A 27500-nucleotide genomic window follows, 5' to 3' on the forward strand; every position below is an offset into this window, starting at 1 on the left:
TGTACTTCGTTCAGTTACGTATTGCCAGACAAAAGATGTATCTGACAAACTAACTATACAGTTCAAAGACCAAATAGCCAAATTTGAAAAAGAGTTTGAAAGCTGCCAGTTATTGATGAAGCGTAGTCGTCTTCATCCGAAGGTGAAAGTTCATGCAAGTAAAATAAATATATTTTATTTGAAAACATTCCAGAGTGACATTTATGTTGCTTTGATGTTGTTTTGTTAGAAAAAGAATATGTAGGTTTCATAAATTTGGACTGTTTTTGATCAATTTTATTCATTAATACTGATAATTATCAGTTTATCTGTTCTTATAAATTTCATATGAGATACTGAAATAAAATTGCTCGGTAATACTGCAAAAAATATATTTTATCTCAAGTCACAGTTGTTTTGCGATAGTTCTTGTAAAATTAAAAGTTTCATAGAATTTGTCAATTGTTTAATTAACGAAAAGGGGGTAAAATGTAGTAACACCATAGTAAAACACGGTAACATTCAAAAGTTTGACATTTTTGCATTTTCACTCATTAATGAGAAGTTAAAGATCAGATACAATATGGTTTTCGTTGAAAAAAAATGAACGTTAGTCTGCTGTTTACATAAGCTCACGTTTAACCGGGTCAAAAATGACCCGGGAATATATGAGCACAGTCTAATGCGATTTAAGGGTTAAATAGTCTTTTCCTGCAGTCAAGTGTGCATGTACATTTATCCGTCTGTCTCTCAGAGTGAGGTAGTCTGCAGTTTCTCTCAGCTGAGGTGCAGGAAAACTGTAGTTCAGGGATTTGAGCGACAGGAAGTGGCTGCTGCGACCTGGACGCACAGGAAGTGCTTGAGTCCGTCACATCTGTCTGTCATGGTACCTCAGTAATGTGTCAGTCATTTCACAGAACACACCCTCCTGCCGGTTCTCAGTGCTTTGCCTTGATCTCTTTCTTGTGGGGTGGGGAAAGCAGGGGGGGGGTGAAGGATTGAAGAACAGCGACTTCGCCTCGTCGACGAGAGAAGAGCTGGTGGGAACTAAACTCAGACTGGAGTCTCAGTCCATTCAGATCTGCAACCTGCAGAAACAGGTAATGATCCTGCAGCTGTGAATGCTGATATTAAAACGGGAGCTTTTTACTTCACATCTGTTCATTTTAAGCTCATCTACACTATGTTAATTCGGGTGTTTTTTATTTAGAATCTGTTCATTTTAAGCTCATCTACACTACTGTTCAAAAATAGTTAAACCTCATCTACACTACTGTTCAAGAGATTTGGTTTATTTTTTTCATGAAGGGTGTATTAAATTTTATGTTAGTTGATATTTTGGGTTATTTTTTTTTATTTATTTATGAAAAGTAATAAATGTTATGTGAGATTATATGAATTGTAATCAGTTACTGATTACAGATTACATGAAAAAATTTGTCGTCAGAATATAATCTCTTAGAGTACACATTTTTGGTCATGTAATTAAATTACTTTTGGATTACATTGGGGATAATTTGTGGTGGGACGTTATTGATATCACGGAAATTGAATAGCTATCTTGTACTATTTTGACAGATACAAAGAAAAAATATAGTGCAAAAAAGATATTTAAATACTACAAAATACCAAAACTTACATACCTGCTTACGTGTTTGCTAGTAACATGAATAATAAAACAAAGTCACATCTTATGATTTTAACGCATATTTACATATAATAAGAAAATTTAGAAAACAGTACATTCAAATACAATATTGAAAAACTGAAAGTAACAGCAATATAATTGCTAGGGCAAATATTTAATCTAAAAAAACTCTAGAAGTGTGTATGAACTGTATCAATGAAAAACATCATGTTTATATATATATACATATTCCAACTAAAAAATTCTAGCCGCATATTTCATCTCAAAACACCTGAAGTGCATTAAAGGTAGTTACAATGAAGAAAATCAACATTACAAAAAAATATATTACAGAACATGAAATTAACTTTCTAGGTCGAAGATTCAGTGGACAGCAAATTCATCCTTGGTAGGGCAGATCTCTCCACTGAAAAGTGACATTTTTCCATGTTTTTTTACGTTTCTTTGTAAATGAAATTATGCGTACGTTGAGGAGTTAAAGAGTGCGTTCCCCTCCATTTCCATTATTGTTGTTGATTCTTCTGAGGTGATGCTGAACACAGCTGCCCCTCACCGCCAGAAATAAACTCTAAAGATCATGAACGTCTTTTAACAGACAGTTTATTATGAAAACATTATAAAACGTTAAAAAGACTGAAATTTAGGAGAATCATTGATTTGTAAACCAATTTTACCAGGGTGTAAAAATATGTAATCATGTAACCATAAACAAGTAAATGTAGCTGATGCACGAGTATTTTAAAAGTAGTTTACTCTAAGTACAAGTACTTGAGTTTTGGAACTGAAGTACGTTAATCCAGAACATGCAATCGTTACTACTCAGCTCTGTAGCTATAATATATCATATATATATATATATATATATATATTCAGAAGTTCAGTCATGGTTCAGGAATTTTTTTTTTTTTTTTTTTAGAAATTAACTTATTCAGTAAGGATGCACAAATTTTTCATAAGTGACAAATACATTATAATTTCTTCATGAAAAATAGTAAATGTTAGTGTATAATTTTGAGGTTAATATCTGTATATATATATATATAGTATAAATTTTTATAGAGATAAAACATTAATTACCATTTTTATAGTTCCAAAAAAAATTAAGCCGCACAAGTTTTAGCTCTGATAATAAATCATCATATTGTTCTGATTTCTGAAGATCATGTGAGACTGAAGACTGGAGTAATGATGCTGAAAATACAGCTGGCGCATACAGACATACAGCTGCGCATCACAGAAATAAATTACAGTTTAACAGAGATTCATATAGAAAACAGCTGTTTGAAATCGTAATAATATTTCACCTTTTTGATGAAATAAATGCAGCGCTGGTGCACAGAAGAGACTGTTGAACAGCAGTGGTATTCATGAGTGATGTGTGTGTGGCTCAGAATGCAGCTCTGGAGGCTCGTGTTCAGGAGCTGGAGCAGAATGTTGTTGGTGTTAGTGACATGTTAACCAGCAGCGGCTCTCACAGAGGGAGAGATGAGATGGCAGCGGATGTGGCAGGAGGTGGAGGGGCGGTTGGAGGAGTGCTGCAGCAGATGCAGGAGTGGAGGAGAGCTGGAACCTGGGTACGAGGATCTGGTTGATGTTGGGCTTGTGGTGGAGGTGCGAGAGAAAGTTGTGGACGTCAAGCTCATGCTGGGGAGCTCAGCTCACGCAAGAAGCTCATGCTGGACATGGAGATCAACGCCTACCGCAAGATGCTGGAGGGAGAGTTGTTGTTTTGGGTGATTTTAAGCTTCAGTAAACACTGTTGAAATGGTTTTTGTTTTGCTTGTTTTTGAAGAAATTCTATTCACCAGGGATGCATTAAATTGATCAAAAGTGACAAAAAAAATATAATTTCTTCAACGAAAAACTTTTTTTTTTTTTATGTATAACTACAAAAAGTTTGGACATATATATATTTTTTTTTACATCTATAATGTTATATATTAATGTTTATTTCAGCATTTAACTTTAAACAAAAGTTCCCATTTCCAAGCTCTACTTGAATGGATTCATTATTTGTTTATTTTATTTGCTTATTTATAAGTATAATTATAATATATATAATTATGATTTTTTTGTTTATTTTATTTTATTATTTATTTGTTATTATTTTTTTTTATTTTTGTTTTTTTTTGTATTTATTTGTATTTTATTTAAAATTATTTTGTGGTTAAATGTTCATTTCAACAGTTTTATAAACCTTGTTTTTTATGTATCATTTCAATTTATAATTGAATACATTTTTAAAATCAAAAGTTGTATTTGTTAACATTAATTAAAGGACTGAACTAACATGAACAATGAACAGCTGTATTTTTATTAGCTAACATTTAACAAAGATTAAATGCCTTTTTTGGTTTGTTTTTATTAGTTTATTATTTTTTAGGTGATTTTTTTTTTTATTTTTTTTTTATTTTTACTTTTATTTAAATGCTTTGGTTAAATGTCCATTTCAACAATTGTATGTACCCCATGTATTATGCATCATTTGAATTTATATAATAATAATAATAAGAGTGTTAACATTAGTTCATGCACCGTGAACTAACATGAACAAACAGTTGTTTTTATCAGCTAACGTTTAACAGTGGATTAAATGCACTGAGAGCTACGTCAGCGAGCCTGAAGCAGTGCGTAGACTGATGCTGAGTGCTGTGTTTGTGTGCAGACTGAATCTGTCTCCGAGTCCGGTGCAGCAGTCGTCCATCCCTCGCACTCACGCTCAAGCCGTGAGGAGACACTGGACGAGGAAGCGCAAGCACGAGGGCACGAGTTCAGGACTGTCCCCCAGCTACAAGCTCTCCCAGCATTCCTCGTCGCGCGGGAGCCTGTCCATTGACGAGATCGACCCGGACGGACGCTTCATCAAGCTCAAGAACAACTCGGATCAGGTGCCACACTCCAGTCTCTCTGAACATGATCACTGTTGATTCAGCACTGATGAACTCTTACACTTTCTGTTAATATTTACCAAGTTTTAGTTATTTTGCTGTGTTTTTTTTTTTTTTTTTAATATTTTCTATTCTTTATTTTAAATGTTTTGTGATTCGTAGTGGTATTTTTATTTGTGTTCTGAAAGTAGTTTGGTACATCTCTTAGTTTTATTTTTATCATTTTATAATGTTTCACACTTATACTTTTTCATTTTAATTGTTTAGTTGTAGTAATTTTGTGTTTTTGTCACTTATTAGTTTAATATACTGTATAGTATTAATATTTAGAATTTTCATTTTATTTTAATTGTAGTAATTGTCCTTTTTATTGTTTTTAGTATATCTATATAATTTTTAATATTTAGATTTTTTTGAATTTTAATTTAAGATTTAGTCATTTTGATGTGTTTTTGTCACTTAAATAGGTTTTTTTTCTTAAACTTGTAGTAATTTTGTTTTATTTTTATCACTTAGTTTTTTTAATACTGTGTGTTTATATAGTTTTTATTAATATTTAGATTTTTTTTTTTTTACTTTACACTCTATTCCTTTATCAATTTATTAATTAAAGTTTTAGTTATTTTGTGTTTTTGTCGCTTTTAGTTTTTGTTTAGATAGTTTATTAATATTAAGAATTTATATATATATATATATATATATATATATATATATATAGAGTATTATATATTATATGTTTTTATTCACTTAATAGATTGTGTCTATTAAATAGCTTTTTTAATATTTAATTTTGTTTTAATTGGTCCTTTTTCACTTGTTAGTTTGTATAATATAGCTTTTAATAATATTTTAATTTTTGGTGTCTATATTAATTTTTAATATTTTATATTTATATATATATATATTATTATAATTTTGTTTCTATATTTTTTATATATATATATATATGAATAATAATTATTAAATTTTTTCAGTGTTTTAAACAAATTATAAATGTTGACTTGGCTGCTAAGTGATTTTTTTTTTCTTCAGTTTTTATTTGAAGTAAATGTTTCTATGGTGTAATAACACGCCTGCAGTGTACATCACAATATGAGTAAATGTGCTTGAAAATGGAAAGCAGAAATGTTTGTGTATGAGATGTTGATGTGGTAAAGTGTGTGTTTGGAGGACGTGAGTATGTGCTTGTTGGATTGGGATGAATGTCCAGCTCCGTCTGTGTTCAGGATCAGTCTGTGGGCGGCTGGGTGCTGAGGAAGAGTGAAGCAGAAGCTCCTGACATCGTGTTTCAGATCCCCTCTCCGTGTGTGCTGAGCGCCGGACAGACGCTGACGGTAAGCCTGGTCAAGCACTGCTAAATGAGCTCGGGTTTGTCCGAGTGACCCGTCTGAATGCTGCCTGCGGCGTGTGTCCAGATCTGGGCCGCGGGGTCAGCGACGGAGCTGGTGCCGCGGGGGGATCTGGTGCTCGGGGGGATACTGGTGCTGGGGACCGACGATTCGGAGTGGTGGGCGTTTCGGTGATGTGCGCGTATAACTAGGTGACACACCTGTATTCTGTTATAACCCAGTGTTTGTTTAATGCATGATAACTTGAATGTGTAAGACTCTGTGTGAAGCCGTGGTTTACAGTGAGTTATAACAGCTGAGGGGCGTTGTTAGGCAGGGAGACTAAAACCCTCTTAGCTGTTATATATTCACTGTAAACCACGGCTTCTCGGGGATTATTGTTTTTATAAAACGGTTATACCATATACATAATTAGGTTTCACAGAATAAAACAGAGCAAATAAAGTGTAGTGATATTAATAAAAACAGTATTCTTCCACCAAACAATGTAGTTCCTCAGAAACAGGTCTGCTTGCTACAAAGTGGTTGCCGAGCAACACACAGAAGTAAACAAAGGTGTGTGTTTGTAGAGTAATTTACAACAGCTTCGAACGCGGCTCAGCCAATCAGAATCAAGGACCGGAACTATCTGTTTTATAATTCCAGTCATTTTATTCATACAAAAACAGTTTGATAATGCAAAACACTATTCCTTTCATTTTATTTAATTATTTATTTTTCTGCACTTATTCTTCTAGTTATTTAATATAGCGGTTAATGAATCAGAATAAGAAGCGTACCTCCGTGTTGTGAAATAGGGTGTCTGTTCCAAACTTTTTTTTAAACAAATTTAAGGCGGGGCTCTTATATATCATATATATATCTATATATATATATAATATATATATAATATATATTATATATATTCTATGATTATATAGTATACCATATATATATTATTAATTTATATCGTTTAATTTTTATTGTTTTTATCATTTACTTATTTTTATTTATTAATTTGTTTTATTTATATTTTATTTAAAATATTTTCAGCAATTTGATCTAATTTATTTTTATTTATTATTATTATTATTATTATTATTATTATTATTATTATTATTATTAATACTACTACTACTACCCACTTATTTAGTTCGTTCATTTTTTATTACATTTATTTTTATTTATTCATTTATCTATTTTTATTTCATTTATATTTATGTATTTGTTTTATATTTTATTTAAAATAATTTCATGCAATTTTGATATCGTATTTTATGCAACTCTGTCATCTAAATTGTATTTTTATATTTAATTTAGTTTTATGCATTCATTTTGTTGATTATTTTTTATTGGTTTTTATTTAATATTTTTTATTTATGTTAATATCTATTTTATTTGTGTGTTTTGATCATGGACAGCATGTCCCAGAGGCACCTGAGAACATAGCGCCACCTAGTGTTACATCATGATCTATATAATTCATGCGGTATAATTGCTTTAAAGCTGTAGGCATGTGAAGTCCTCTGACGCTGTTATTCTGGAGAGTGATGAGATGCTGAGACCATTCAATCTACCCAGTCGTGTGTGTGTGTGTGTGTGTGTGTGTGACAGGAAACGGCAGAGTTTTGTCTGGTGTGTGTTCAGGGTAAAGCTGACGAGGATCTGGAGTGTGATGAGAACATCACGAGCCGTTAAGTAGCCGTGACGTCCACCTGCGAGGACTTGTGATGATTTTTTGTTTATTTGTTGTTTGCTTGGGAGGTGCTTGGTGAATATATGATGAAGTTTGAATGAAATTTGAATCATTTTGGATAAAAGCATGAATATACTGTAAATGCAACATTTGTTATTTTCTTTAAAAACATGCTGTTTTCTCTGAAACCAAGAGCACGAGATGAAGTCCGCATTCATGTCGTTGTTTCTTCACCTGTGTTTTGTAAAAGCCCAAAAGAAGAAAAAAGAAATGTTGTTCTCTGTCCTGATGGGCCGGAGGTGAGCTGGATTCTGTCCGTCGTGCTTTGCTTTCGCAGTAACTGCAGCTTTGCATGTTTTCTAACGCATTCGAGCGCGCTTTAACACGCGTGTGTTTCATCTCAGGAACAGGAATCCAACATTTAAGCTGCTTTTCGTACTCGAACAGCCTCCAGAGTTTGAGTCTCTTGATTTGAGCTTGAAACAGTATTTTGCGTTTTTAAAATTATTTATTTTTTTAAATTTATTTGTTTTTTTTTATTTATTGTATCTGTTTTTCTATTTATTATCTGTTATTATATACTTTTTATTCTGAAACCCATTTCAATTCCTTGTTTTCCTTCAGTAGCTTCATCAGGAGCTTGTCTCATAGTTACGTGACTAATTCACTAAGCAGCCAAAGTTTTCTATATATTTAATATTAATAGATCACTTTTTATTTATTTATTTTTATTCATATTTTATGCATTCATATTTCATTTTTGTTTTTAAAATTTTGTTCTTTTTTGGTATTTTATGTATTGAGTAATTTATTTATTTTTTTAGTATGTTTTGTTTGTTTTTGTATTTTCTGTATATTTTTAGATTTTTGAATATTTATTTTAAGTGTTATGTATTTATCTATTTATTTTTGTATTTTTATTATGTATTGTTTTCTTATTTATATTATTTATATTATTTTTTCTATTTATTTTTGTATTTTTATTATGTATTGTTTTCTTATTTATATTATTTATATTATTTTTTCATATTTAAAATTTTGTATTTATCTGTTTATTTGTTTTTATTTATTATGTATTGAGTCACTTTGTTTGTATTCTCTTATTTATATAATATTTTCTGTATATATTTGTATTTTTGTTTTTTTATTTTTAATTAGCAGTTTTTGCTGTTTATATTTTATTATTATTATTATTATTATTATTTTTATTACTACTACTTCTGTTTTCGTCACTGCGCATGCATCTATTTTCTATCAACTAAAGGTCAATCTTCTTTAATCTTTATTAAAATCTGACCGTACTCATATCGTAGATCTACCGTCACAAACTGCTTTTAATCAGGCTGTACATACAGGTGCATGTGCTCCTCGTTCTCCTGCAGATGATGTGAGTGATGTGTACTCTCTCTGTGTGTGTGTGTGTGTGTGTGTGTGTGTGTGTGTGTGTGTGTGTGTGTGTGTGTGTGTGTTCCAGGCTCAGGACGCCAGCTGCGCCGTCATGTGAGTCTGGTCTCCACTTCAGACGCTCTTCTAACCGTTCGCTCGCTCTCATCACATCAGATACACGCTCAGAGCCCAAACTGGATTTCTTTCTTTTTTTACATGAATTCTTTGCTGTTCTTTGTTCAAATAAAGTTTAAAACTGTTAGGTTATAAATTAAAATAAATGCTTTTTGAAAATCATGTTTAACGATCATTTCTTCACGTGTTAATCGTGATGTTTCCGTCAGATGATAAAACCCGTAGTTCTTGAGCTGATTTATGATTCTTTGGAGCTTCATAAAGGTGTTTGTTTCATTATTATATTATGTTCTTTGTGGGACTTGAAAGCAACATCTGAATTCAAATCCCTGTTGATGTTAACTGAGAAGTTCTAGGTTTGAGTAAAAAGCAAAGGGAACAAATATTATTGGTGTACATAAACACCTCGATTACTATAATGGTAACCACAAATAACCAAGGGTATGTGTCACTAACCGTAGTTTTACCATAATATTTGTAGTGAAACTGTGGTATACAAATTACAATTTTCAAAAAAAAAAAAAAAGGTTACTACACTTTTACTATAATAATGGTTATTTTCTAAGGGATTTATATCACTGTATACTTATATTTCTTTTTATAATTCTAATGCTTTAATGGTTTGTTTTGTACTGTTTAATAAAAATAAAAAAGAAATCGGGGGGGAAAAAAAAAGATTCGCGATACGCGTTCCGATCTGAATCAAACGATTCACGAACCGAAGTTCGGATCTAAATCAAGTGATTCGTGATCCACGCTCCGAAGGTTTCGCCTACTTATACTAGAAGCCCTAGAAGTATGTACTCTATTTGTGAAGAAAAAGTACATACTTTTGAGTATTTAACAGAATACGGCGAGCTTTGGGACGTACTACTTCGTCATAACCGCGTCTTTAACGGACGCTCTTGTATATGTCCGTCCACAAAGACAATGCAATGTGCATGTTTATTTACCATTTATTAATAGTTTTTGTTGTTTCTGTTATATTAATTTTATTAGGTTATGTTATTATAATATTTAATAATAATAATATTTATTTTATCATGATTTTATCATTATCATCATGAAAAATCAACTGGGTAAAAATGGACATTACAATTATTATAGGCCAGTTTTTGTTGTTGTTATCATCATCATCATTAATTACCGAGTCATTGCACCAACACACTTAAGCCGCAATAGGGCCAGATACAATGCATGTACTTAATACGACTACAAGATGCCAGACTTGGTGCGACGACGTGAGACAGTACTTCAGCCGACCCGGACTCCAGCCGATTGTGCCGACACTCAGCCAGAATCGGGCCGACTATGCTTGCTATCTGGGTAGTTACGTGCGTTCTGTCGCCGTATCCACCATGTTTGTAGTTTTTAAACACTTTTCATGCGTGTTTGTATTTGTAGTTTGTTGTTTTTATAGATTGCTTGTGTGTTGTGACTTTGTGTTTTTACTTGGAGTATTTAAAGGGTGCGGTTAACTTTATGGTTATCTTTATAGCATTTGGAACATACTGCTTTTAATTTCAAACACTATTGAGGACTGATAGTATGCGAATTGGGACGCAGCACATGAAACAATCGCGAACCATCATCCATCGTTCATTTCGCGATACGATTCGCAAACCCGCTCCGAATCCCGATCTGAATCAAATGACTCGCGATCCGATTGGAGCGCTTCGAATCATACAGCAGCCCATATCTGTTCCAAATGGGCGATTTTTAACTTCTAATAATTAACTTCTCGATAATTATGTCACTTAATGTGTGTGCTTAACTAAACTCAGGGGAGTTCTATATTTAATTAAAATGTCTAAATACAAAGCATTATTTACTTCATCGCTATAAATATGTGTGACAAGTTTATAGATCAGGCTTGTCTTTTTCTTTTCTTTTTCTTCATGGTATTGTACAGAAGAAATAAATAATATATAAAAGAAAAGTTAACCGATTTTTCATAAACAATTTCAAAATATCATCTCTGAAGAACACAGTTATCAGTGAATTAATTTGACGTTATGAAGTGCACAGTGCCGAAACTTTTCGACGTTTTGAATCAACTGAACCGATTCCTCCGCGAAATGACTCAGTGATTCGAAGCGCTAGAGATTCGCGCTGGTGACGCCCGTTGGTTTTTGTTTGTTTAATGGAGAGTCCAATATCCAGATAGCACACGTATGTCTGAAGGAGGTCTGTTAAAGATCGCTTCAGCCGGAAAGACGTCTTTAAGATGTTTGTACACAGCAGATGAAGCGCTCTTTAAGAGACCTCCTGCAGAGCGGCGCGCAGTCGTTCCTCCCGCGCTGTAGGTGTCACTGCGGCATGACGTCAGCGGAAGCGCTCAGCTGTTATTGTTGTTGTTGCTGTGGTCCGTTGCGGATGTGTATCATGGAGTAAAGTCATCCGGATTGAAACGATCAGAGATCCTTAATTTCACGGTGGAGAGACGGACAGAGGAGCACCGGCACCATGTTTAAGGGCTGGAGCTCGTGGCTGGGCGGAGAGTCGGGAGAGAAAGAGGAGAAAACGGACGAACAGGAAGCAGCAGAGGAGGAAAACATCAACACAGAGACTGAAGAAACCCAACACATCCTGCAGCAGGCCAAAGGACTCAGCGGTGACACAAACACACGAAACAGCAGCTTACAGCACTGTGTTTATCATCTGCTACAGTATTAGGGTTATGACGTCATGTGATTGACAGGTGGACAGAGAATCCACTTACCCAGCACTATATCACCGTGTGCTGCAGTATACTGATGTAGTGTCAAATCACGCTAGATTAAAACAATAATAATAATCAAGACAGATATATAGCTTTATAGCTCGGCTTGAGGAAAGCTTAGCCGGAAAATTTGAACAAGTTGTAAAAGCTTGAAACGTTTAAAACAGATGTAGGCTAAAGTTTAAAAGTGAGAGAGATAGCATGATTTAGCACATTGCTAGCATGTTATAGCGTGTTGCTAGCATGTTTCTACATTAGCATGATGATAACATGTTTGCTATCATGTTGCTAGCATGTTTTAACACTATTAGTATGTTGTTAAAACATTGTTAATCATGTTGCTAGCATGTTTCTACATTAGCATGATGATAACATGTTTGCTATCATGTTGTTAGCATGTTGCTAACACATTGTTAATCATGTTTCTAGCATGATAAGCATGTTGCTAACATGCTTTAACATGATTGGCATTTTGCTAACATGTTGTTACCATGTTTTTGGCATGATTATCATTATTAGCCAGATGTTAACATGTTTTTAACACTTAGCATGTTGATAACATTGTTAATCATGTTGCAAGCATGTTTTTAGCATGATTAGCATGTTGCTAGCATGTTTCTGGCATGATTAGCATGTTGATAGCATGTTTTTAACACTATTAGTATGTTGTTAACACATTGTTAATCATGATGCTAACATGTTGTTACCATGTTTTTGGCATAATTAGCTTAATTAGCCAGATGTTAGCATGTTTTTAGCACTTAGCATGTTATTAACACATTGTTAATCATGTTGCTAGCATGTTGTTACCATGTTTTGGCATGATTAGCATGTTTTTAGCACTATTAGCATGATGCTAACATGCTTTTAACATGATTGGCATGTTGCTGACATGTAAGCATGATTAGCACGTTTCTGGCATAAGCATGTCTAGCATGTTTCTAACATGTTTCTAACAATTAGCTTGTTCTTAGTATGTTTTTCTAACGTGATAAGCATGTTGTTACCATGTTACTTCCATGTTTATTGCATGCTTAGCATGTCGTTGGCATGTATCTAGCATGATTAGCATATTACTTAAATGTTTTAACATGATTGGCATGTTGCTAACATGTTGTTAGCATGATTAGCAAGTTGGAGTTTAAATAGTCGGCTCAATTGAACATTCCGTCAATGCAAGTCTATGGGAGTTTTATGATTTTTAATCTTCATTTTTATAAAACCGTAAGTGTAATCAGTCTGAAGATCTGCGCTGAGTTTGGCGGATGTAGCTTGAAATCTCTAGGAGTAGCATTCAGAAATTTTAGTCTCATAATAATAATAATAATAATAATAATAAGTTTAAAAGCCAACCTAAAGATATTGTCACATGTGATAAGAGGGATTGTGTCCTGCGTGTGTTTTACGCAGATGTTGTGAATGTGTTTTTTACGCACATTTCTCCGTCAGGCTTCATTCTGAACTTTGCGAGTAACGCGTCTAAGAAGATCTCAGAGTCTGTGGCGGAAACGGCGCAAACGCTCAAGAAAACGGTGGAGGAGAGCAACATCGACGGCATCATTGACAAGGTACATATAGACATCAAGAGTCCGTTTTCAGCACAAACCTCCGAGATGCTGAAATGGAGAGATATTGTTTGACACATAAGTTAAAAGGGAGAGATAGTGTTTGAGACACGTGTTTCAGGACTTTTCTCCGTAATTTAAACAAATACTTTTTATACAATTTATAACTAAACATTTGATTTCTCGTCAAATCTAAGAGTGACTAATAATCTTGTTGTAAGACTTTCGATTTTTTTAATTTATTTTATTTCTTATTTGTTTCACCACGCTGTTTTTTTTTAGTTTTTTTTTATTTAATTTAATAATTTACTTGTTGAATTAATTTACTTGAGTATGTGTAACTTTTAGTAGGTGTATTTTGTTTGTAGATGTCCATTTTACTTTGATTTAAAAATTACGGTGTAAATCCTGACCGGTGTTAATTTAGGATCACTCATATACTTTTATAGTTTTTGTTTATATTTGTACGTTTTAATAGAGTTGTGCAATTAATCGAAATACAATTAATCGAAATACAACTACTTCAAATCATGTTGTTAGCATGTTTCTGGCATGATTAGCATGTTGATAGCATGTTTTTAACACTATTAGTGTGTCGTTAACACATTGTTAATCATGTTGTTAGCATGTTTCTAGCATGATTAGCATGTTGATAGCATGTTTTTAACACTATTAGTGTGTCGTTAACATTGTTAATCATGTTGCTAACATGTTGTTACCATGTTTTTGGCATGATTAGCATAATTAGCCAGATGTTATCATGTTTTTAGCACTTAGCATGTTGCTAACACATTGTTAATCATGTTGCTAGCATGTTTCTGGCTTGATTAGCATGTTGATAGCATGTTTTTAACACTATTAGTATGTTGTTAACACATTGTTAATCTTTTTGTTTGTATTTTGCTTGTCTTTTTTTTGTGTTGATTTAGCTTTTTTTGCCATGTTTTTGGAATTTTTTGGATTGTTTGTGGGATGTTTAGAATTTGTTAGCATTCTTCTGCATGTTGCTAACATGCTTTTAACATGATTGGCATGTTGCTGACATGTTGTTAGCATGATTAGCATGTTTCTGGCATAAGCATGATTAGCATTATTGTTAGCATGTTGCTAGCATGTTTCTAACATAATTAGCTTACATGTAAAATCATGCAACGTGACTTTTGCAAAATGCGCCGTGCTTGATTTATTAAAGTTTATTAGATTTATTCATGTTTTAAAAGCGTGAAGGAGCACTGTCCCTCAGGACGATGTCTGGAAGACGGACGAATAAAGTGAGCGTTTAGCTTAAGGTGCACCTAAACGCTCGCATACACGCAAAAGTGCTCAGTGATTATTCACATAAACCCTCGTCGGTTTCGTCTTAAGTGAACCTAAACAGTTGAGATGAAAATACGTGAATAACAGTAGTTCAGTTAGATCCGTGTAGCTCTTAAAGTGACAGCAGCCTAATATTCCTGCCGCTTCATATTAATCAAACAACAAAAGACAGAGAGAAAATCACTCACTGCTCTTCACCGAAGGACTTTAGTAGCTTTAATAATAATATTAGCTAATAATAATAAAATTAACAAAGGAAGTTTAATTCTTACAGTGAAGACTGTGCTGATTTATTTATTCAGTTTCTGTAGGAGCTGCATGAACATCTTAAAGCACTGTTTGTTTCTTTGTGTCTGTTTCTATTTTATTTGTCCTTTGATCTTTTTTTTATTGTATTACAGACGTTTATATAAGACAGACTGATAGAAGTTACCCTGGTATTCTGCAGTGGTATTAAAAATCGTGAAATATCACTTTATCTAAAATGTAGATGTTACGTAATTTACACAAAATATATATTTGATATACATCGTTATCTTTAAATAAATCACTCGTATAAAGTTTTGATCATGTGGTCCACTCATAATCGTGTTAAATAATCATAATAAGCTGTTTTTTTTTTTAACATGTCTATTTACTTTTAATATTTTTAATTATTTTTTCACTTTAGTTAGTTTTAGTAATTCATGTTTTTTAATCATTTAATTAATTATAAAAAAATGCCTATATAATTTAACATTTTGATTTTTTTTTTTTCATTTAATTAATTTTAAATTTTTGTTTTTTTTTTTTGCATAAGTTTTATTTTTTTTTATTAGTTTTTTTTAGTATATTTTTTTTTTGTTTTTTTTAATTTTTGTTTTTTTTTTTTTGCATACATTTCATTTGTCTAGTTATGAAAAAAACAATTCGCAGTGTATTAGGTTTTACTCATCAAATGCGTCGTTACAGATGTAGAGAAGTTTTGTCTTTATCCCCAAATATATGAAATTGCTCCGTCTTAGTGTAAAAGCCGACATGGGTATTTCAGATTTCAGTGCTGATGTAGAACGTGTGTATGGGGGGGGGGGGGGGGGGGGGGGGGGGGAGGGGGGGGCGCAAATGGGCGTTTTAAGCGGGATGGGGCTAATCCTTAAGATTCGAGAAATTTTATTTCAGTTTTTGTAGTTGTATTTTTTTTTGATTTTATTTTGGGAGGTTTTCATAGATTCAGACTCGATCCTCTTTCAGACCATCTTGGGAGATTTTCAGCAAACACTGGTATTGGACATAAATGCATGAATCTGTGATTTTGTGCAGGAAAATCTTTTTATGCATTTGTTTATTTGCACGAATCCTCAATCTTTTGTCCACAGACGCCGCCGTGCCGCCGTGGGTCGGATACAACGAGGAGGAAACCATTCAGCAGCAGATACTCTCTTTATCCGCTGTGAGCCTCGGCTGCTTCACGTCCAGATTTAAACACACAACACACTGTTAGACACACACAGATGAACTGGTGTGGCAAAATTGAGCCAGAAGACTCAAATAAGAGATTGAAATCCGATTGGTTAATCTCTGATTTAAGCATTCCTGTTCAAGATTTTGAATTTTTACGCATTTTTTGTTGGAACTCTGATATTTTGTGGTAACAAACGTCTTTTGATGGGGTTGTCATTTGTTGAACTCTGATATTATGTGTAACAAAACGTCTTTGTGTTCAGGTGCTACTGTAGTAAAATTAATACAAAAACTGGGTTTTTAAATAGAATTAAAATTTAAAAAAAGTTTTAAAAAAAAAATATATATATATATATTTATTAAAAAAAAAATATATATATATATATATATATGTGTGTGTGTCTAAAAACAGCTAGAGAGTTTATAAGCCTAAACCACAGAATTTCAGATGTTTTTATTTTTTTACTTGCACCAGATTGCACTAATCTTTCTTCAAAAAATTCGATTTTAAAGGCATGATTTTAAGATGTTTTTTAACATGAAATAACTGGCTATATAGTAAAAAATTTTATTTTTTTTTGTATGATTTTACAATGGGAAAAATGTATTATAATTATTGCATAAATATAAATCAGTACCATGAAATTCCTCTCAAAATTCAAAGCTCGTAGAAGAAAAAATATTATTTAATCAAATATATATGACCCTAGCAGCACAAAACCCAGTGTTTAAGAAAAGTCGCTGGGGGATATTTGTAGAAATATCGTGTATGGGCACAAAAATTATCCATTTTGTCTTTTATGCCAAAAATCATTAGGATATTCCTTCCAGATCATGTTCCATGAAGAGAGGTTTTGTAAATGGTACTACCGTAAGATATATCAAAACTTAATTTTTTGATTAGTAATATGCATGGCTAAGAACTTCATTTGGACAACTGATACAGATGATTTTTCTCAATATTTTATTTTTTTGTTTTGCTCCCTCGATTTCAGATTTTCAAATATTTGTCCCTCCTAACAAACCAAACATCATATGGAGAGATGAGTGATTCTGCTCGCAGATTTAAAGATTGACCCTTAGCTGGTTTTTGTGGTTCACATATCACAATTATTTTAACTACACAAAATAAACAAGTTTAATTTCAGGCACACGGTTTAAAACCAGCGAACAAACACGAGTGAGACTCCCAAATGAACAACACCAGAGGGTTAAACCAGAACAACGTGAGTGTTTGTGTGTGGTTCAGGACAAGAGGAACTTCCTGCGCGACCCTCCGGCCGGAGTGCAGTTCCAGTTCGACTTCGAGCAGATGTACGCCGTGGCTCTGGTGATGCTGCAGGAGGACGAGCTGCTCAACAGGATGCGCTTCGACCTCGTCCCCAAACAGTGAGAGTGGGCTCCGTTACTGCTGTGTATCACTGCTCGGATTGAGAGGTGTGTCTGAGTGTGTGTGTGTGTGTGTGTGTGTGTGTCAGGGTGAAGGAGGACGTGTTCTGGAGGAACTACTTCTACCGCGTGTCTCTGATCAAGCAGTCGGCTCAGCTCACGGCTCTCGCAGCGCAGCAGCAGAGAGAAGAAGAGAAGAACGCAGCGACGCTGCAGAGCGACAACATCTCAGGTTTTAAACACTCATTAAAGAAAGAGATTCCCATAAAAACACAAGACAATACAGGGTTATTATCATTAACTAAAACTAAATCCGTAATGTTTTATATGTTAACTGAAATAAAATAAAATATAAAAAACTTTTTAATTTTAATTTAGTGTAACTTAATGTACTAAAACATAAAAATGACAAAACAAAACAATGTCGATGTACTATTATTATTGCTGTTAATATTTTAATATTTTCTGTTTGCATTTCATTTTAGTTAAGGTTTTAGTAATCTTGGTTTTTTTTTATATATATGTTTTTTTATTACATTTTAATTTATTTAGCTTTAGTTATTACAGAAATGACAATCAATTATTATTTATTTATTTATTATTATTATTATTATTATTATTATTATTTTACTTAATATTAAATGAGAACTATTGCCTAGGCAACAAATAAAGTCGTGATAATGTTTTTTTTTTTTTTAATGGTTTAGTTTTGCTTAAAAATAATAACCCTGCAACAAAATGATTTAACTTTAAAAATATACTAAATGCACTAAAAAAACTAAAAAAACAAAAGCTAATCAAAATGACAAAAACGCATAAAAAATGACTAAAAGTTTAACTAAAATTAAAGTAAATGTGGAAAATATAAAAATAAAAACTATAAAAGAGTCTCAGTGATATTAAAATAACACAAACAGGATTTGCACAAAGCTGAAGACTTTATTTGGAATCGTTTGATATGCTGTGGATGGATTTTGAGACTCCGTAGTGAAAGTCATTGTTTAAACTCTCGCTGTGTTTTTCTGCTTCTCAGAGAACATCAGACCCAAAACTCCGCCGGTGGCCGTCAGCGCTAAAGCCAAGGCTGGCCAGGTAGTGTGCTCTCCTCAGATTTGAGTTCTCCTCCGCTTCCAGCGATTAAGCGCCTGTGTTCTCTGTGTGGCAGGAAGAGGAGGACATCTCCACCAGCCCCGGCGTGTCTGAGTTCGTGAGCGACGCGTTTGACGCCTGCGACATAAACCAGGAGGATCTGAGGAAGGAGATGGAGCAGCTGGTGCTGGATCAGAAAGACGGTGAGCTCGCTCTAGCTTTACAAGACTGCACTGGAACTATTTTCATATACTGCTATAGTTTTTAATTTAATTATTTTTTTTTGTGTTTGTTTTAATTTAATATATAAATAAATAATATATATTTTTTATATTTTTTTTTTAATTTTTATTGATGTTTAAAAATATATAGTTTTTATTCAATTGGTTTTTTTTATTTTTTTTAGTTCTAGTTATTTTAACTTACTGAATGACTAAATGAAAAAGATAAAATCGCTGAAATGTTTTTGTTTTTGGTGTGCAGAAACATTATTTATTTTCATATACTTTATAGTTTTTGTTATTTGTAATTTTTTTTTTAATTTTTAGATTTTCTGTTTGTTTTAATTTAATTTTTTTTTTATTTTTTTTATTTTTTTTTTTATTTGTATGATGTTTAAAAATATATAGTTTTATTAAAAAAATTAGATTTTTATTTTTTTAGTAGTTTAGTTACTTTTACTTAATGAATAATGAAAATGAAATAGTTATTTTAACTTACTGAATGACTAAATGAAAAAGATAAAATCGCTGAAATGTTTTTGTTTTTGGTGTGCAGAAACATTATTTATTTTCATATACTTTATAGTTTTTGTTATTTGTAATTTTTTTTTATATAATTTTTATATTTAATTTTTGTCATTTGTATTGGTTTAAAAAAAAAATAATATATAATTTTTATATTTAATTTTTGTCATTTGTATTGGTTTAAAAATATTTATGAAAATGAGAAAAAATGGTATTGGTTTTTTGTTTTTTATGTGGTTATTAATTTTTTTTTTTAATTTGTTTTTTTAGTTCTAGTTATTTTAACTTAAATGAATAAATGAAAAAAATTGTTTTGTTTAATTTAATATATAAATAAATAATATATACATTTTATATATAATTTGTTTTGTCATTTTTGTTAATGTTTAAAAATATATAGTTTGTATTAAGTTTTATTTAATTAATCATTTTTTTAGTTCTGGTTATTTTCACTTAATGAATAAATGAAAATGAAAAGAATCGCTGAAATGTTTGTGTTTTTGGTGTGCAGAAACATTATTTATTTTCTTTTCAGAAACATTTATTTCATTCTGTTTGCCACGTTTTAAATAACAATAATAATGTTTTGCATTGTAATGTTAATGAACATTTATTTCATTCTGTTTGCCACGTTTTAAATAACAATAATAATGTTTTGCATTGTAATGATTTTTCCTTTTGTTTTTTTTCCAAGATTTTTTTTTTTTTTTTTTTTTTTTTTTGTATTATTATTGCTTAATTGTTTTTATTTATTTTATTCTTTTTTTTTTTTTTTTTTTTTTTTTTTTTTGGTTTTTGGTTTTTTTTTTTTCTTTTTCTTTGTGTTTATGGTTTTTATTTTTCTTTTGCAGAATAGGGTGTTTGTGTGGAGAATTTTTTTTTTAATTAGTTTTAATTTTGTTTATTTTCTGTGTTCACTTTTATTTTAGTTAACGTTTTTTAAAAATTATATTTTTTATTTTTATTATTATTTTTTTTTTTTTTTTTTTTATTTTTTTTATTTATATTGTGTATTAAATTGTGATTTTTAATCTGTTTATTTAGTTTTAGTAGTTTGTTTTATTGTAGTACTTCAGCTTAAACTAAATAGCTGAACTGTTTTAATGTTTTTGAAAGGTTGTTTATATATGCCACTCTTTACGTATTTGTACTAATAATTAATAATTTATAATAATTTTATTTATTTCTGTTATTGCAGAATGATTTTTTTTATTATATGCCATAATGAGTTTTTCTTCTCCCAGAGGAAGGTGTTTATTTTACTCTAAATTATTTTATCCGCCTTTCCATAAAAAAGTCTTCAATGTTTCTCGTTCTCCGACAGAGAGACGGCCGACTGGGAGAAGGAGCTGCAGCAGGAGCTTCAGGAGTACGAGGTGGTCGTCGACCCGGAAAACCGCGACGAAAACTGGGACCGTGAGATTGAGGAGATGCTGCAAGACGACAGCTAAAGCGTGACAGCGCCTCCTCTGGTGTGGAGGACGCTCAAATGAAGACATCAGCAGGACGTTTCTACTATTTCCTCAATCTGACCGGACTGAAATATCAGGGTTTCTTATAAGATTGTTTAATAAATGTGATGTTTAGCAGTCGAGGGATTCGGTGAGGGGTCAACATGCACAGAACTAAGATCATAATTAGTGTGAACACATAAATCAGATGTAGTCTGCTGGTTTAACTTTTCTTTCTGACTAATTTCTGCCATACAGACCTTCTTCTAGCGGTGTAAAAACAAACCCAAACGGTTGTAGTGCTCCAACACTATACACTCGTGTGAAGGCAGATCTTTTAATGGCTTCGCATTCCTTTATTCATTGTTTTTATATGTTCATTGATTTGATATTTGTACTCTGATGATCATCTGACAGGTTTCAGTGAAGCTGAAATCAAATTGATTCCATAGCTGTTTATTCATACAATGTAAACATGTTTGTAAGGTGAGAGGTGTAATATAACTGTGTTTGTTGTTTTTTTTTTTTTTTAACTTGCACCTTGTCTTATTACCTTAAAGATGAATAATCATGATTTTGTTGCAGTAAATAAAGTCTAAAATCCTCTCTTTTCTGTGGTTTCTCCATTAGTTTAATACACTGTGCTACATTTACTATAGACATGCTATAATAATGATGCAGTTAATAAAAGAAAGAGTTTTATTTTACACAGCGTAGCGTAATCAATGAATTTTGTGTTTTAATGTTGTTCTATATGCACATGCACGTTATTTAATGACATATTTGTGTTTTATTTAATGGCTCGTGCGTATATTTACACAGCTCATCTGTTCGTCTTGAACGTGTCACTGCGCACGTAGACGTGATCGCGTCATCCGGGTTGCCAGGTGCTTTCGAAATCCGCCTTCATTTAATCGCAATAAGCCCAAGAGATGCATGCGTCAGTATTTTAATGTTTGTTTTCTGCAGAAACATTGAATTTCATTCAGTGTTCATTTGTTGTTAATACATGCCATTTTTAATCACAACAATAATAATCTTTTGCGTTGTAGCACTTTATGAATAAATGTATTATGGCACATTTACACTTCATTTTTAATATTCTTTTTGTTTTATTTTGTTTGTGATGTAACGCTGCACTAATACATTTCAGCTTTATTGTAGTTAACTATAAATTTAGTTTTAAAATTTTAAATTTTAATTTTAATTTAAATAATAACATTTTTGCTTGGGTTAAATCTGATATGGATGGGTTAATTTTGATAGAGTTTGCTTTGTATGGACATCTGATAGACATCTTGTTTTAAATCATTAACATCTTAAAGACATCTTCTAAATGTCTATTTGACATCTGATAGGAAACGTCCTATAGACGTATTGCAGATGAGCAAACACACTAAAATGTTTTGCAGACGTCAAATAGATGTCTCCGTGATATACGTGTGCTATGAGGGAAATAAACTTTAACTCAAATCAAATGATATAAAAATTAACTCTTTTTATGTAGGAAATCTCTTTTTTATTTAGTTAGATTTTTTATTATAATTTAAATTAAATCTGAAGATATAGGAGGATGTTTATTTTCGTTTTATTGTAATATTTACTATTTTATTTTATACGTGTTTTTTTTACTTTGTAAATGTCCGTTTTTTCTGTCGTGTGGTTGATGTTTAATTTTTTTTAATTTATGTTTATTGTTATGTGAGTGTTATGTTTGTTTGATGATATGTTATGATATGTGTTACGTTTATGTTATGTTTATTCTGTTATGGTGTTATGTTGTTATGTGATGATATGTTATGATCTGTTATGGTGTTATGTGATGTTTGATGATATTCTGTTATGGTGTTTGTGTGAATGTTATGTTATGATCTGTTATGTTGTTATGTGATGATATGTGATTATATGTTATGGTGTTTGTTTGTTTTTTTTTGTTTTTTTGTTTTTTGTTTATATGTGTTTTATGATCTGTTATGGTGTTTTTTTTTTGTTTTTTTGTTTTTTTTTGTTTTTGTGTTATGTGATGTTTTGTTATGATCTGTGATGTGATCTGTTATGGTGTTATGTGATGTTTTGTTATGATCTGTGATGATCTGTTATGATCTGTTATGGTGTTATGTTATGTTATGTGTTATGTTGTTATGTGATGATATGTGATTATATGTTATGGTGTTATGTTATGATCTGTTATGTTATGATCTGTGTGATTATTTATGTTATGATAGGTGTTTGTTATGGTGTTATGTTATGATCTGTGATGATCTGTTATGGTGTTGTGTGATGATCTGTTATGATCTGTTATGGGGTAATGTTGTGTGATGATCTGTTATGATTTTTTCTGTTGTGTGGTTGGTTTAATTTTTTAATTTATGTTATGTTATGGTGTTATGTGATGATATGTGATGATATGTTATGGTGTGATGTGATGTTATGTGACGATATGTTATGGTGTTATATGATGATATGTGATGTTATGTTATGATATGTGATGGTGTTATGTGATGTTATTTTATGATCTGTTATGTTATGTTATGTGATGGTAATGTGATGATCGTGCGTTAACCCGTTTTTGTGTTATGGTGTTGTGAGTGATGTTGTTATGATCTGTGATGATTGGTTTTATGGTGTTGTGTGATGTTATGTGGATGTCGGTTATGTACTGTACTCTGTTATGTGATTTTTTTTTTGTTTGTTTTTTTTTGTTGTGTTGTTTGTTTAATTTTTTAATTTATGTTATGTTATGATGTTTTGTTATGATCTGTGATGATCTGTTATGATCTGTTATGGTGTTATGTTATGATATGTGATGATCTGTGATGATCTGTTATGGTGTTATGTGAGGAGGGTTTTTATCGTGAGGATCTGGCCTCCCGCGCGCAGTCCGCTGTGGGAGCTGAAGCTGATGGAGGCGCGATGGCTCCGTTTCCCGACGAGGTGGATGTTTTTACCGGGCCTCACTGGCGAATGAAGCAGCTGGTGGGGCTCTACAGCGAGAAGGTTCGTGTCTAACCCGTTTTCTGTGTCCGTTTACCCGCTGAAGGTGTTTTTACTGCGTCTGCTGGTGTGTTTGAGGAGCGCTAATGCTAGCCGGACGGCTAATACACAGACATCAGAACGTCTGATATCCATCTGATCTCAGAGCAACACAAACACATCTATACTCTTTTACACATTATACACATTATTTTATTTTTTTTATGTTATGCTAGACTGAGACTGTGAGTGTTTAGTGTTTATTTGTGATGTCTGATCTGTGGTCTGTACGCGTTATTAAATGCAACATAAACATCTGAAATCATCACAACATACCTAAAAGGTTGCATTCAATAAAATACATAAAATAAACACTCAAACCATTCATAACCCACGTGACATATGCACAGTGTCTGATAATATTGGATATTATAATATATTAAATACAGTTATTCTTTTGTTTCTTGTTGCTTATTGATTTACTAACACCTCCTAACCATTATAATCTGTGTATTAATATACAACACAGATGTGAATGATGCCACATTCAGTGAGTTTACAGAATGTACATTTTATTAATTTTATATATTTTTTATTCTATTCATTTATTTAAATCATTTTTAAAATTTTAGTCATTATTAAAATTATTTTTATTTAGGTGGTTAGTTCTTATTAATTAATTAATTATTTTTATATTGTTATTTAGATTTGTTAATTACTTTTGTATTTTATTTATTTATTTTAATCAAGTTTTTAATTTATTTTAATCATTTTTTAAATTATTTAATTTATTTTTTTATTTTTTTATTTTAATCAAGTTTTTAATTTATTTGAATCATTTTTTAATTATTTAGTTTATTTTGTTGTTTATTTTAATTTGTGTTATTTATTTAATTTAATAAAGTTTTTAATTTATTTAAATCATTTTTACAATTATTTAATTAATTTTATTGTTTATTTATTTATTTTAATCTAATATTTTATTTAAATCTTTTTTTTAATATTTTAATTTATTTAATTTATTTGTTTATTTATTTATTTATTTTAATCATTTTGTATTAAGTTACACAAACCTCTCCTAACACACGTGACTTGTGTGAATTGTGTGTATGTGTATTATGTTTATGATTATTATGATTATTTTTATTAACTACGGTTATACTTTTGTTTCTTGTTGCATATTGATTCACTAACACAATATTAACCTCTAAGCACCTCCTAACCATTATAATCTGTGTGTCTGATCTATAATTAGATATATTTCTAGGTTAAAACACACTTTAAATGCACTTTATGCATTGCAGATGAATATTTTTGTACATTAAACTCATTAAAGCACTGAAATGAGGTGTAAACGTGGCCTGGTTTAGGACAAACGGCTTTGTTCTGATTCTAAACGAGTTTAGCGTGGAGTTTCTGATGGTTTTATAAGACTGAATGGGTGCTTGGGTTCGTCCGTCACACACCCTGATTATGTAAGACGATGCGAGTGTGTGTGTGTGTGTGTGTTTGTTATGTAAGACGATGCGAGTGTGTGTGTGTGTGTGTGTTTGCTGTGACAGTAGGTTTGTTGTGTTTAGTGCATCAACACACACACACACACACACACACTCGTATCTCAGCTGCTGGGTCGATGGTGTCTAACTCTTTTAACATGACACACATCCAGCGTTATATAAATAGGAGTTTTTAATCGTTTAGATGCCACGGACACATAAATAAGATCATCCTCGTGTATAAATATTTAGCTTCTATTACGTTCCGTTAGTACATTTTTTCCAATTCACTATATAATACTGTACTGTAATGTATATTATTTATTTGAATTAGTTTTATTATTTATTTACTTTATTTATTTGAATCAAGTTTCTAACTTTTTTTTAAATTTGTTTTAATTTAGTTTTTTTTTTATTTTCATTTATTTATTTTAAGCAAGTTTATTTATTTATTTGAATCATTTTAAATTATTTTATTTATACATTTTCATTTGATTGCTTCTATTTATTTAGTTAGATTCTATTTTCTACTTTTTGTGTTTTTATTTTTTGTTTTAATATTTTTTTTATTTAAATTTAAATTTTAGTCTTTTTAAAATATTTTTTATTTAGGTGTTAGGTCTTATTATTCATTAATTATCTATTTGTATTTATTTTAATAATAACATTTAGTTATTTAGATTTTTAAATTATGTATTTTATATGTTAATTTAATATTTTTTTAATTCATTTGAATATTTTTTTATTATTTATTTTTTTAATCATTTTGTTTTTAGTTACATTTTATTTTTATTATTTGTCTGTTTTTTGTTTATTTTAGTCTGGTTTTTATTGTAAAATAAATACATTTTAGTCTTTTTGTATTATAATGATTTTTATTTAGCTAGATTTTATTTTTATTTATCTATTTTTATTTTACTCAAGTTTTTATTTTGAATAATTTTTGAGGATTTCTTTTCATTTGTTATATTTTTTTATAATATAATATATAATTATTTTTTATTTTATATGAGCTTTTTTATTTATTTTAATCTATTTAGTTAGTTAATTAGATCTTTTTATTATTTATATATTTATGTATTTATTTTTACTCCTAGAGCTCTATGTCAGAATGGTCAGATATGATCAGATATATCAGTCCATCACTGCTGAATATAAACCTGTATCCATCAGTAACCCGAAGCAGGTTTATTTTTCTTGTGCAGATGAGAGACATGTCCTGGATTATTATTCTGTCATGTTTCATGGCTGTGTTTGGTGTGTTTCTGTCCACAGCTGTCCAACACCAACTTCTCCAACATCAGGGACTTCCGCTCGTTCCTGCAGTCGCTCCTGGCCGTGTTTACGGAGTTCAAGATGCACGAGCAGATCGAGAACGAGTGCATCATGGAGCTGCTGCAGGAGCGCAGTCAGACCGTGTATCACGTGCACGCAGACAACAAGCTCTCTGAGATGCTGTCGCTGTTTGAGAAGGGGCTGCGCAGCGTCAAGGTGTGTGTGTGAGAGTGAGTGTGTGTGTGAGAGTCTGTCTGTGACTGTGTGTGTGTTTGTGTGTGTGTGTAATATAAGGTGATGTTTGCTCCACTGATATCACGGTCAGACCAGTTTATGCCCTCATCAAGGTTTATTGTAGTTAACTGAAACTAAATCCAAAATTAAAAAAAAAAAATGTTACTTGGAATAGAATAAAATATAAATACTTATTTTTTTTCTGCTGGTTGCCAAGGCAACATATCTCATTTTTGTTTAGTTTAATTTGGTTTAATAAAAAACTAAAATTAAAAATGTATAAAAACTATAGACATATTAAAATTTGTTTCTTATATTTTAGTCTTTTTAATTTAGTTTGTTAGATTTTATTATTATTATTTATCTATTTTTATTTGTTTATTTCATATGAGTTTTTAGTGGTTTGATGTATATTTTTAATTTATTGTAGGCATTTTTTGTTGGTATTTTTTAATTTTTTTTTTTTTGTTTAGTTTAACTTTGTTTTGTAAAATAAGTAATAAAATAACTTAAAATTTTTTTTTTTTTTTGTTTTTTAAATTAATTTTTTTTTAAATTTTTATTTTTTCTTTTATTTTGATTTTTCATGATCTATTTTTATTTGTTTTAATTTATCTTAATCAATTTTATGTTCTTTATTTACTTTTATCTTATTTGTATTTTTATTTTACTATTTAGATGTATTTAAACAAATATTTTAGTCAATTATTTATTTCAATATTTTTTATTTAGTTAAATTTTAT

The 27500-nt window shown here is 31.1% G+C and overlaps 3 protein-coding genes and 1 long non-coding RNA gene across 5 annotated transcripts in view; all 4 read left to right on the top strand.

Moving 5' to 3' along the window:
• Positions 1–6038, top strand: part of lmnl3 (lamin L3) — a 15122-nt gene extending 9084 nt beyond the window's left edge. The window contains exons 5-11 of the mRNA XM_042713733.1: positions 734–873; positions 968–1079; positions 3019–3201; positions 3280–3360; positions 4213–4515; positions 5742–5849; positions 5931–6038. Of these exons, the coding sequence (XP_042569667.1) occupies positions 734–873; positions 968–1079; positions 3019–3201; positions 3280–3360; positions 4213–4515; positions 5742–5849; positions 5931–6038 (1035 nt within the window). The remainder of the gene's footprint in view (positions 1–733; positions 874–967; positions 1080–3018; positions 3202–3279; positions 3361–4212; positions 4516–5741; positions 5850–5930) is intronic.
• A 1595-nt stretch (positions 6039–7633) lies between these two features.
• Positions 7634–9222, top strand: LOC122135182. The gene is made up of 2 exons (XR_006153387.1): positions 7634–7838; positions 9014–9222. It is a non-coding gene; the product is annotated as an uncharacterized LOC122135182 (long non-coding RNA).
• Positions 9223–11278: 2056 nt separating this feature from the next.
• On the top strand, positions 11279–20779 carry LOC109075908 (synapse-associated protein 1-like). Its single transcript, XM_042713947.1, has 9 exons — positions 11279–11674; positions 13232–13350; positions 15895–15941; positions 16009–16093; positions 17354–17493; positions 17583–17725; positions 18527–18585; positions 18659–18789; positions 20653–20779. The coding sequence occupies exons 1-9, from the start codon at positions 11527–11529 to the stop codon at positions 20777–20779; spliced, it is 999 nt and encodes a 332-aa protein (XP_042569881.1). The 5' UTR covers positions 11279–11526.
• A 2811-nt stretch (positions 20780–23590) lies between these two features.
• The window catches only part of LOC109081509 (F-box/LRR-repeat protein 5-like), a 22582-nt gene continuing 18672 nt past the window's right edge, over positions 23591–27500 (top strand). For both annotated transcript variants that reach the window (XM_042713835.1, XM_042713836.1), the window contains exons 1-2: positions 23591–23776; positions 26524–26739. In XM_042713835.1, the coding sequence (XP_042569769.1) occupies positions 23606–23776; positions 26524–26739 (387 nt within the window). In that variant the 5' untranslated portion in view covers positions 23591–23605. The remainder of the gene's footprint in view (positions 23777–26523; positions 26740–27500) is intronic.

The sequence above is a fragment of the Cyprinus carpio genome, chromosome A23, assembly GCF_018340385.1.
Source record: "Cyprinus carpio isolate SPL01 chromosome A23, ASM1834038v1, whole genome shotgun sequence".
In the NCBI taxonomy this organism is placed as follows: domain Eukaryota; kingdom Metazoa; phylum Chordata; class Actinopteri; order Cypriniformes; family Cyprinidae; genus Cyprinus; species Cyprinus carpio.